This window comes from Phaethon lepturus, unplaced genomic scaffold, assembly GCF_000687285.1.
Source record: "Phaethon lepturus isolate BGI_N335 unplaced genomic scaffold, ASM68728v1 scaffold5493, whole genome shotgun sequence".
NCBI lineage: Eukaryota > Metazoa > Chordata > Aves > Phaethontiformes > Phaethontidae > Phaethon > Phaethon lepturus.
In genome coordinates, this window is record NW_010526855.1 from 42,415 (window position 1) to 53,409 (window position 10,995).

Here is a 10,995-nt window from a genome sequence, read left to right on the forward strand (position 1 = left end):
CTTTCATCTTACAGCTACATAATTTGAGTTGGATTATAACCAAACTACTGAAAATACTGTTTTGTGGATATGGACTGTCTTTTAATTTCTAATGACCAAGTTTTAAAGTTCTTTACTGAAACCACTGGGTAAGGAGAGGCAGGGAAAGGGTAGAAAAGAGGAATCTGGGAAGTGGATAGAATCTCAATAAAACTAGCCTGAGAACATTTATTTGTTTGTAGGAGAACACACGTGAAGTATTTTTATGTGCAATAAATACGTATGCTGTGCTAGAGGCTTTTTCTGGGAGGGAGGGTTATTTAAATCAGTATTGTTAATTATATCATAGCATTTATGCATGTGCCCTTTCTCTTTGTATCTGTATCTATAGACTGACTTCTAACTAAATCTTTTTTAAAAAACTTTACATCCTTGCAGCCATCAGAGAAACAAAGGAAGCACTGGAAAATGTGAGCGTCTCTGTAGAGGTTTTGCAGGAGGGAACAGAGAGGCTTCATGCAAACTTGACAGATGTTAAAACACATCTAAGCAATACTCTCAATGACTCTGCATGCTCTGCAGCTCAGGCTGCCTCAACTTGCAATATCATCAGGAATTCATTAAATCAACTGAACATCAATGCCAATTTTACTGGGGTAAGAGAATATTTTTCAGACTCTTGCAGTGTGATTGCCTTGAATAAGCCCAATAGTATCTCTGCAACTTAATGGCTTAGTGTGTGCTGCCACTTGTGAGATAAGTGACCTTCCCTTATTCTGTGTTTCTGGGTAATTCCAATCGCTGTTTTCATCTTCTGTGTAGAAGAGGGTAAAGTCCGTGTCAAGCAGCTACATTAAAGGGCTGTGAAATAATCTGCCCTCCCAAAAATATTGAGGTTAAGCTTTGCTTTTGTACAGCAAAGGTTTCAGGATTATCGTTCTAGTTTCTTTACCCTCCCTCCTATCTTTAAAATATTTAGTCAATTTGCAAGACTACTACTTTGATTTGACTCAAGAATGCTTTTTGCTTCCTAGTTGCCAGGAGTGAGCTCGCAACTTGCCAAGGTCAATGATGTCCTTAAAATAGACCTTTCTAGTCTGGTTCAAAAGGTATGTTTCTTGACAGGGTTGTAAACTGTTAATTAATAAACTGGGATGCTTACGTATCACTTGTTTTCCCTTGGCTTTGTCAAGCAGAATTCTCTTCTCCTCGCCTCATCCTGCCTCATGGTGAATACCTCTCCTTATTTTCCCATTGCTGGCCAAGATTTAATATTTGAAAGTATGAATGTAGTGCTTTATATCCCCAGGATACTAGAGATCAAAAATGTATTGCTAATCATCTGCTTGAAAGAACAATCCTTAAAAGACAAAAAGGCAGAAACACAGATCTGCTAGCATGCTCTATATTTTTTGGTTCAAACTAAAGAAAAAAAAAAAGACTATGCTCTTGTAATTAGTTGTATTGTATTCCAGCTATTTTGAAATATGTCTTTCTAATTCTTTGTGTGCATATTTGATATTAAATCTGGTGCAATGGACCTAATGTAATTACTATTAGTATTTTTGCAAGACAATCCACAACACCATGATTTTAACCTAGGAAAAATGGCTTGGTTTGAGCAGTTTAAAAATCTAGCAATCTGAAAACGTTTGCTAGGAATAGAAGGCATTTTCTGAAACCAGAGGCTGTGTATGGGGGACTCAGACCCCTGCCTGCTTCTCAAGTGATCAGGCCTGCAGGAAGTAAGACTTCAAGCATCCACTGCAGTGGCTTCTCCTTTCTGTCCAGATGAGCTACTGAGCTTGGTCCCCACAGTTTACACCCTTTCTTTCCCCGTCTTGCTGAAGAAATCATTGCAATGTCTTTAGAGGCAGTTGGATTTCATGGTTTGTAACACGTGTTTCATGTTAAGAAGACATAGAATTGCAAATAGAAAGTGTTTGGTACGCAATAACTCCTTTCACTTGGTGAGTCTTCATATGTGCGTTTTCAGTTTTGTATGAGATAGATCTGACAAGCAACAGTACCATAAAGTTTGAGATGATTGTGACTGGTTCACGCATATATAAATGTAGATTATTTTTTTTCCAAGGAATGTCCTGGATAGCAAACTGAATCTGAAATATACTTGAGTTCCTATTTTGCTTTGACCTTTTCTAATGTGTGGTGATAAAAATGTATTTTTTCATAGTGTTACCATGTATGTTTTAGCATGTGTATACTTTTACTCCTTGTATAAAAGGAAAAAAATTGCAAGTAATTTGGCAATGAGAAACTTACTATAATTTTTCCAACTTTTACTCTTAGGGTTATGCAGCATTTAATGATACTCCAGACTTAGTGGTAAATCAAACCAGGAACATTTTATCGGGTGAGGACAAACTATCTTTTCACTTTGTTTAATGTTGATGTTTTTACATCACATACTGATCTAACAGTGTAAACACTAATGTTTTTGTTTTCTTTTATTGATACTGTGTTTTCTGGGCTAAAGATCATCAAAAACAGAAATGTAAAACTTAACTTTTTTTTAAAATTGGTGCCACAAAAAAACATAGAAAGCAACCATGTCTTAATGAGGACACAAATTAAATCTAAAAATAGACCATATGGTATTTTATGGAGGAGTTTTATTCGTTAGGCTTTTTACTGCTTAGGTAATGAGAAATCTTGGTATCCCACCTGCACATTGACGCTTTGTCTTTATTTGGTTGAAAAGCTAATTTTCCTTGACCGATGTGTCTGACATTTGGGAGTGTGATGTTAAAAAAACTAAATCGGCCTACTGCTGTATTAAAATGTAGTGGATCGCAAAGGGGAGGTAAAAACATGCCTTAAGGGTCATGTAAATGTCTGTCTTCGTTGTTTTGTTACTTGGGTTTTAGAATGTTACTCTTTGACAGTACCTGGACACTTGACATTTGAATAAAATGTAGTATAGTGTGTGTATACTAATCTGTTTTAATTTTTGTTCTTGCATTGTGGACCTATTCTGCATATATAAACAGCTGTTCCTTGTAAGTTTTTCTCATTTGTTGTTGTTTTTTTTTTCCCCTGGGCAAAATGAAACACAGTATGTATACAAGCATAGTATACTGTGTGAACTTGCCGAAAATGAGCCAGCTTTCTAAAACTGATGTTACGCTTTTCATTAGGAAATCTAGTGCAGATTTATTCATTTTCAGTATCTGCTGATATGCATAAACACAGACAGGCCATCTTATTTTATCTATTTGTAAATTGTTGGGGCTTTGTTTTTATAAAAACTGAGTTTGAGTTACAAATCAAATTTAAAAAAAAACAGTTTTACTAGAAAAAAATGCATTTATTTGTAAAATTTTAAAAGAAGAGTGTGTAGTTCAACAATTCTCGTTGAATTTAGAAGAGTGAACATCAAAACAATCAGCCAAAAACTTGTCCGGTTGTTGTTTGAGGAAGCGGAAGGTGTTGCCTACTACCAAATAGCAACTTAGTTATACATCTGCTGTTTCAAGTATGTTCCAAGTTGAAAGAAGGGGAACAGTAAACAGGAACTGCATTTTACAGATAGACAATATGTATAAGTGAATTAATCATGTCTTTGTGTATCTAAATAGTCTGTACCTAAATTGTAAGTATAGCGTAGCATGTTCGTTCATAATTTGAGGGGAAAAAAAAAGGCTTAATTATCTCAAGAGTGTTGCTAACTAATTGGAAAGAATTTATTAAAGTAATCTTTTTTTAATAAGATTGAAAATAACTAGTATAGATTCTCAATATAGGCAGTCTAATTTCTTTCACAGTATTGTATTCCCAAGCGATGGAGTTTAAGTAGGTTTTGATCTTCTCCTTTGCAAACTTAGTGGCTAATTGTCTTGCTTGGTGTTACCATTTGCAATATTGCATGAAAAGCAAGATTTAATCTGGCTAGATAAAAAGTGACACATTCATTATAAGGAAAGGGAAGAGAGAACTCTGGCTCGACATCTACATCTTTCATCATTAAACTGAATGCTAAAAATAAAGTGCGTGTTTTAAAATGCAATTGTGTTACTTTGAAGTTCAGTGTTTTGTTGCCTGCTTGTGTCTTCCTCACGCTTGTCTTCATGGCTTGCTTGTTACCTGTCGCAAATGGCTTAACAGCATTTTATAATGCGTACGTGGAATGTAGATTTCCTCTACAAATCTGTAACAGTGCAATATTTTTATTCTTTCAGATATCAAAAATGTGCTGGAATCTATTGGTTCAAATATCACTACCTTCACAAAAACACTCCCTGTGCAGAAGATTTTAGCAGATTTGACAATATATCTTACACAGAGTGAAGCATACGTTCAAGATTATTTTCCAGTAGTGGAGCAGTACGATTTCTACAGGTATGTACAGGAAATAAGGCATGAGTGACACACTACCTGTTGTTAATACTTTGTAATATTCTAATGTTCTGCAAAGGCAACTAAACTATTAATGATGAACACAGTGAAACAAAGGTGCTATAAGGCAATTGTTTGTTACTGGCATTTCGTAAAAGCCAAAGCTGCAGCTAATCGACAGCTTGGTGCTGTTCCACTACAGAGCAAGAGGTAGTTTCTGCTCTGTAGGCCTTCAGGCCTTTCTCAGGAAGGACAGATGTAGGTGGATGTCAAAGATGTAATGCATAAAGGAATGGATTGTTTCACAATGCCAGGGCAACTTCTTATTTAGGGCTTCTTGTTGTTGAGTTGCAGGTAAGTTGCGAGAACATAGGACTTGGAGAGACCTTGAAACCAACCTCTTTTTAGTGCATCCTCTCTACAACAGAGAAGGAGTAGCAGGGATTCTGCTTCACACCTTGTAAATCTTTGCGCAGCCCTGCTTGTTCCTACTGGTGTAGTACTTGTCCCTGTGAATGCATGGGTTGATGGTACTTTGAGAAAATCGTACTCTTCCTATTTGAGACTTGTGTGACTCCAATAATTGAGTAATAATTTCATATTTTGAGCGTAAAGCTTTTCATTTCATACCATTTAACTTACTCCAGTTTTAGTCATTTCAGTCCTCAAGCTTATCAAGTTCTACCTACATTTTGATGCTTCAGTTAATCATATATGGAATCATTGAATTGTTTAGGTTGGAAAAAAAACCTTTAAGATAGTTGAGTCCAACCATTAACCTAGCACTGCCAAGTCCACCACTAAAACATGTCCCTAAGCGCCATGTCCACACGTCTTCTAAATACATCCAGGGATGGTGACTCAATCACTTCCCTGGGCAGCCTCTTCCAGTGCTTGACAATCCTTTTGGTGAAGAAATTGTTCTAATATCCAGTGTAAACCTCCCCTGGCACAACTTGAGGCCATTTCCTCTTGTCCTGTTGCTTGTTACTTGGGAGAAGAGACCAACACCCACCTCACTACAACCCCCTTTCACATAGTGGTAGAGAGCGATACGGTCTCCTCTGAGCCTCCTTTTCTCCAGGCTAAACAGCCCCAGTTCCCTCAGCTGCTCCTCATAAGACTTGTGCTCTAGTATCTTTACCAGCTTCGTTGCCCTTCTCTGGACACGCTCCAGCACCTCAGTGTCTTTCTTGTAGCGAGGGGCCCAAAACTGAACACAGGATTCAAGGTGCAGCCTCACCAGTGCCAAGCACAGGGACACGATCCCTTCCCTACTCCTGCTGGCCACACTATTGCTGATACAGGCCAGGATGCTGTTGCCCTTCTTGGCCACCTGGGCACACTGCTGGCTCATGTTCAGCCGGCTGTCAACCCAGGTCCTTTTCTGCTGGGCAGCTTTCCAGACACTCGTCCCCAAGCCTGTAGCATCGCATTTATTGATTATTGCTTCTGTCTTTGTGTTATAACCAATTTCACTGCTACAGAATGTGTGTGCTAATGGCTTTAATGTAATGTTAAATAAAAGTGAGCAGAAGACTGAACTTTAAGAACCTTACTTATAACCTTACCTTTAGCCTATTCCTTACCTGGGAGTTTTTGTGGTGAGCCTTAATTTGAGAAATTTGACAGTATTTTCTTTGAAGCTCAGATTGCATTTAACAAAATAAATGTATTGTTTTATTCTGCTATGGTATGCCTCTGTTAATCTTGTATTTAGATTCAAAGAAGTGGAGAAATATATCTCACCTACTTAAATACCCATTCTTGTCAAACCTAATGTAGTAGTGCTTAAAGTACAAATGAAACCAACAAGCCTGTAGTTGTCCAAATTATTTTCTATCCATCCCTTTCTTAATTACAGGTGCATTATTTGTAGTTCTTATTAAGTATTCTTTTATGAATGTACCTGTCACCATTAATATTTTTCTTTCTCTTTATTGGCTGTGCATAGTCATTATGATATTCTTTTCTCTGATTCTTCTGGTTCCTGCTTTCTCTCCATAAAGGTACAGGGAGGAGAAAAGGGAACTTAAGAAATTCAAGCTGGGAGAAGTGATGACAAAAAGGAAAAGGAAGAGTAGAGGGAATTAAGAGAGGATGAAAGGCTAGAATGAGATATAAAATGTGTGAATAAATGGATGGGCTCCAAATATGTGGACAGATAGAACTGTTATGTGATTTAATTCATAAAAATGAAAGTTCAATTCCTATCCAAGATCTTTCTCCTGATCAGGTTCTGTTAACTTCTCCATACATTGAAAGCATTCCACCACAGACACACAAAGCCTAGGTTTTAATAGCCTTAAATAGTTATTTACAATTACAAGCCTAACACACTGTGTGCAAAAAGTAATAAGCCTTACAGTATGAGCAGTTATGTACTTCATGACCAATGGCCAGTCCACATTCTGAATTTTCTCTGTTGCTTCTTGAATAAATTAGTTTGAGCACCTACCTCTTGAGTCATTGGTTGCTCCACTTGGAGCAATTCGGTACAGTCCACCTGCAGTAACTGGAGTTGGGAACATCTTGTTCCTGTGATGTTTGTTCCCCAACCCTTCAGTAGCAGCTGTCTATAATCCAACAGCGATTATATTCTGGCCCAAAATATATGCTGGTGTAGGAAAATCATTTTTTCATTGCTATCATTTGTCGCTCAAACAGAATCAAGAGTGGGCCACTTGGGAATATAGTGTTGCCTGATGTATTCTGCAGGTCCCCAGTGTGTTTTTTGCATGCTAATAATCAAGCACTTTGGCTTTTACTCCTTAGGTGGCTGGGTTGTCTCATTCTGTGCTGCATGGTGGTCCTGATTGTGGTCTTTTACTATCTTGGGCTGCTATGTGGCACCTGTGGTTATGATAAACATTCTTCTCCAACAACCAGAGGCTGCATCTCCAACACTGGAGGAAATTTTCTTATGGCGTAAGTTTCACTTATTGGTGAAAAATAAAATCAAGGTATCTGTAGAATGTTGTTTTTATTGATTTTGATGGACGTATGTATAAAAAGAATTTGTTTTGTTACGTGTATATATGTGCTGAAAAAAATTAGAATGAAATTAAATATTAATCTCACATACTTCCACTGAGGGACTTGGGGATTTCAGGTTCCTGTTTCATTGAGGATCATAGCTGAAGGATAAAACCCTCAATCTACTGTTTTAAGGTGAGTGCTGTAGCTAATTAATTTTTATGTAAGCCCATTTTCAAAAACTGGGAACAGATAATTGAAAATACAAAGGAAATTTGTAGCCTTTTAGTCTACTTAAGCACTTGCTCAACAGAAAAAAGCCATGTGAGGAGACAAACACTTGACTCTCTTAGAGCACTTTAGGAGGTTTGGGATTGCTCTTGGAAGTTCCCAGTAGTGATTTGATGTAATTTCTGTTGGGTGCAAGAGAAGATTGCATCTGAAATCTGTCTAAAACTCTTTTTAGAGCACAAGGCTAGAGAGTTGAATGTAAAAAAGAAAAGTGTATGCGTTTGTGGCTCTTAAACTTAACTCGCAAAAGAATTTGCACGCCCAATGCGCATGTGAGCATTTTAGATGCACTTCAGATGAAGACTTTACAGGGCTGAAATGCATAATATGTTTCAGAGGGCAGGAACATATTTGGAAAACAGAAGTATTTCAACCATCTGCCAGTTTTTATATCTCTGTTATAGATGTTAACTGTTGGCTTCACTGTTGCCCGAAGTATATATACTTTGTTCTTAAAAAGCAAAAGCTTACTTGACTTACTTCTTTTTCAGTGGTGTTGGATTCAGTTTTCTTTTCTCCTGGGTGCTGATGATTGTAGTGGTGCTCACTTTTGTCACGGGTGGAAATGTAGAAAAACTGGTCTGTGAGCCCTTTGAAGATAAAAGTTTATTCAAGGTGAAGTTATTTGTTATTAAACAATGAATAGAATCCCCATGAGTCCCAATGGTCTTGTCAGTTATGTACAGTGTATTATTTTTTATGGGAGGCTCCCGGTGAATTTGGATTGGGTTTTCCTTTCCCCTTACACACTGAATAGACATTCATCCTTTCTTGGTTTAACTTGCTTTGCGGTGTAAATACTGCATGCTTGTCTTCCTTTGGAGATAAATTTTTCTGTGATTCAGCATTTCTTGGTGACATGGAGCTTTAATACTCACTTTCTTCACCAGAGGGGTTGAATTCGCCTTTTTTGCTTGTATTTCCATTAGTGGGTGATAAGGTTAAGTGTGAGTATGTGTTAAAAGATCGTGTATGAATAAATTAATGAATTGAAAACTCAGAATTATAGTAACTTTACTGAATTTTGTCTTCTAGGTTTTGGATACTCCCTACTTACTAAATCAACACTGGAAAAACTATCTTTCTGGCATCCTGTTTAAAAATCCAAATATTAACCTGACTTTTGAAAAAGTGTACAGGTAGTAAAGTTATGGTCAAGATTTAATTCAATTTATACGTACTGTTTTTGTGGTATCTTCCATGCTTCATATTTCAAGCACATGCAGAAATAGCACGTGTTCCAGGAGACATTCTGATTTTCTAGTGAATCACTAGCAAAAGCAATATTCTCCTATATATGAGTTATTATATGTAGTCTTAGAGTAATATTGTATAACGATACTATTTGAGCTCTTTGAAAAAGTATTTTGCACTTCTGAGACTGGCAGAAATTGCTAATTACTTGCTTTCTTATAGACTGACTTCAAAAAATATAGCCAGAACTTATTTTTTAAAGGGCTGATTTTCTTAGAATATGAAAACATTGTTAATCATTCTCTTAACACTTGGTCCTCAAGGTGGTTTTTAGGCTGATATATGTATTTTTATTTTTATAGCGATTGCAAGGAGAACAAAGGAATATATACTTCTCTTCACCTAGAACACCTGTTCAACATCAATGAATTTCTAAATATTAGTGTGGTAAGTAAAGAAAGTATGAGTGAGTTCATGATTCTGTTTGATGGCTGGAGTGGTGTTTGCTTTTGAACACAGTATAGCATGTCTGGGTTTTATGGGATTTTCGTTTTTATATACAATACATCCTGCAAGGAGGCAAGAACTGTCCAAGCTAATTTGAAAGAAATAAATCTGTTTACAAATAAGATGTTCTTTACCTCATGTCTCAGTGGGCCATGGAAGGGTTTCTGACGTGTTTTTTTAATGGATGCTGGTAATAAAGTTGATTTTAATTTTGAAACTTAGCTGGAAGGTTCAAATCGAGCATCTTTCAAAAGCTGCTTACCGTGTTTAATGAGAATCTTGTTCTTTATATAAATGCCTTTCTTGCTGTGTTCTTTTCTGATTCCAATCAGTTTTATATTGGTCCGGGATGTGATATGCTGTGCTCCCAAGAATAGTTCTGATGTTGATGGGAAGGATTGGGATAGAATAAAATTTTTTCAGTTAAGCTGTAGTAATAGATGACTGCACTGTCATTACATGACTGTACTAATTTTGGGGTTGCCTCTAATACTGATCTTCATTACAGCAACCCCTAGGGGACCCGCGTTCCATTCTGCCAGGCACTGTACACACACTTACTAGATACAGTTCCTGCCCCAAATAATATACAATTAAAATGAACAGGGAAGATTCACAAAGAGGGAAAATTATTTTGAGTTTCTGCAACAGACTGGTGATGGAGGCTGGGAAGGAAGTCAGGTTTCCAGATTCCTCATCTATTGCTTTGTGACCTGTGCAGGACGGGTGACATTTTAGTTTTGGATGCAGTGCAGGAAGACTTCAGGTAACAATAAGCAAGTCATCTTTAGTCACCATTAAACATATTTAGAGAAGTCTCATCCAGTCCCATGGCCAATAAAGCAGACAGTGTCTGTCCTGGCCACAGCTGAATTAATGAATTCTCTAGTTTTCCTTGATTAGGGCCAGGGATGGAACTTTAAAATTTTTAAGGATAACACTTCTGGAGGGAAAAAGAATTCTGTTTTATCTCAGTCTCTTCCTAGGAGGGACTAACATCTATTCAGAGAAGCCTGCTTAAAACATAATGGAAGGCATGAAAGATGCATAGGTGGGTTAGAACACAGCATGGCTAGACTGTGTGGATACTGCAGGGAAGGGAAGAACATTACCTGGTGGATTCTATCAAAGTTAATTGAATAATAATAACTGATATAAACCAAAATTAATATGTGCTTCTTCATGGAAGTGATGAGTCAGCAAAAGTAAGATGCTTGGGGCGGGGGGGGCTATAGATGAATATGCGCTGGGTGCAAACTACTTTTATGCTTTATTTTGTTTCCCTTTCAGTATACAGAAGATGTAGCACTTAAAATTGAACATATTCAGATAAACCTCAGCAAGATCATTCTGCTGGATGAAATTGGGAAGGAGAATCTTCTGAATTTCAGCTCTTCAGGAATAGAAGGGATAAACTTTGCAGCATATTTGACAGAGGTGAGACTGGAGTAAACTCGAGGCAAAACTGGGACAAAGCATAAACTCAAACGTTTCTTTAACAATGGGCAAGCTGGAGAAAAATCTGCTTTTATGTGAAATGGCAAGTTTTGAGGAATCACAAAACTTGGATCAAAAGCACTTCAGAAGTTAAGATCAATAAACATTTACAGAAATAAAGGGTACACAAAGTAGGTGGCATGGTTTAAGTGCACACAGTCTGTATATGCAATAATAACATGCTCTTTTTCTTTC

The 10,995-nt window shown here is 37.1% G+C and overlaps 1 protein-coding gene across 4 annotated transcripts in view; it reads left to right on the forward strand.

Moving 5' to 3' along the window:
* The window catches only part of PROM1 (prominin 1), a 61,505-nt gene that overhangs the window by 37,290 nt on the left and 13,220 nt on the right, over positions 1 to 10,995 (forward strand). For 3 of the 4 annotated variants that reach the window (XM_010283185.1, XM_010283184.1, XM_010283186.1), the window contains 9 exons: positions 418 to 635; positions 1,014 to 1,088; positions 2,290 to 2,353; positions 4,179 to 4,338; positions 7,111 to 7,263; positions 8,094 to 8,217; positions 8,638 to 8,741; positions 9,159 to 9,243; positions 10,594 to 10,740. In XM_010283185.1, the coding sequence (XP_010281487.1) occupies positions 418 to 635; positions 1,014 to 1,088; positions 2,290 to 2,353; positions 4,179 to 4,338; positions 7,111 to 7,263; positions 8,094 to 8,217; positions 8,638 to 8,741; positions 9,159 to 9,243; positions 10,594 to 10,740 (1,130 nt within the window). Of the gene's footprint in view, positions 1 to 417; positions 636 to 1,013; positions 1,089 to 2,289; positions 2,354 to 2,990; positions 3,000 to 4,178; positions 4,339 to 7,110; positions 7,264 to 8,093; positions 8,218 to 8,637; positions 8,742 to 9,158; positions 9,244 to 10,593; positions 10,741 to 10,995 lie in introns of all 4 variants that reach the window. The other variant, XM_010283183.1, reaches the window with a different exon arrangement.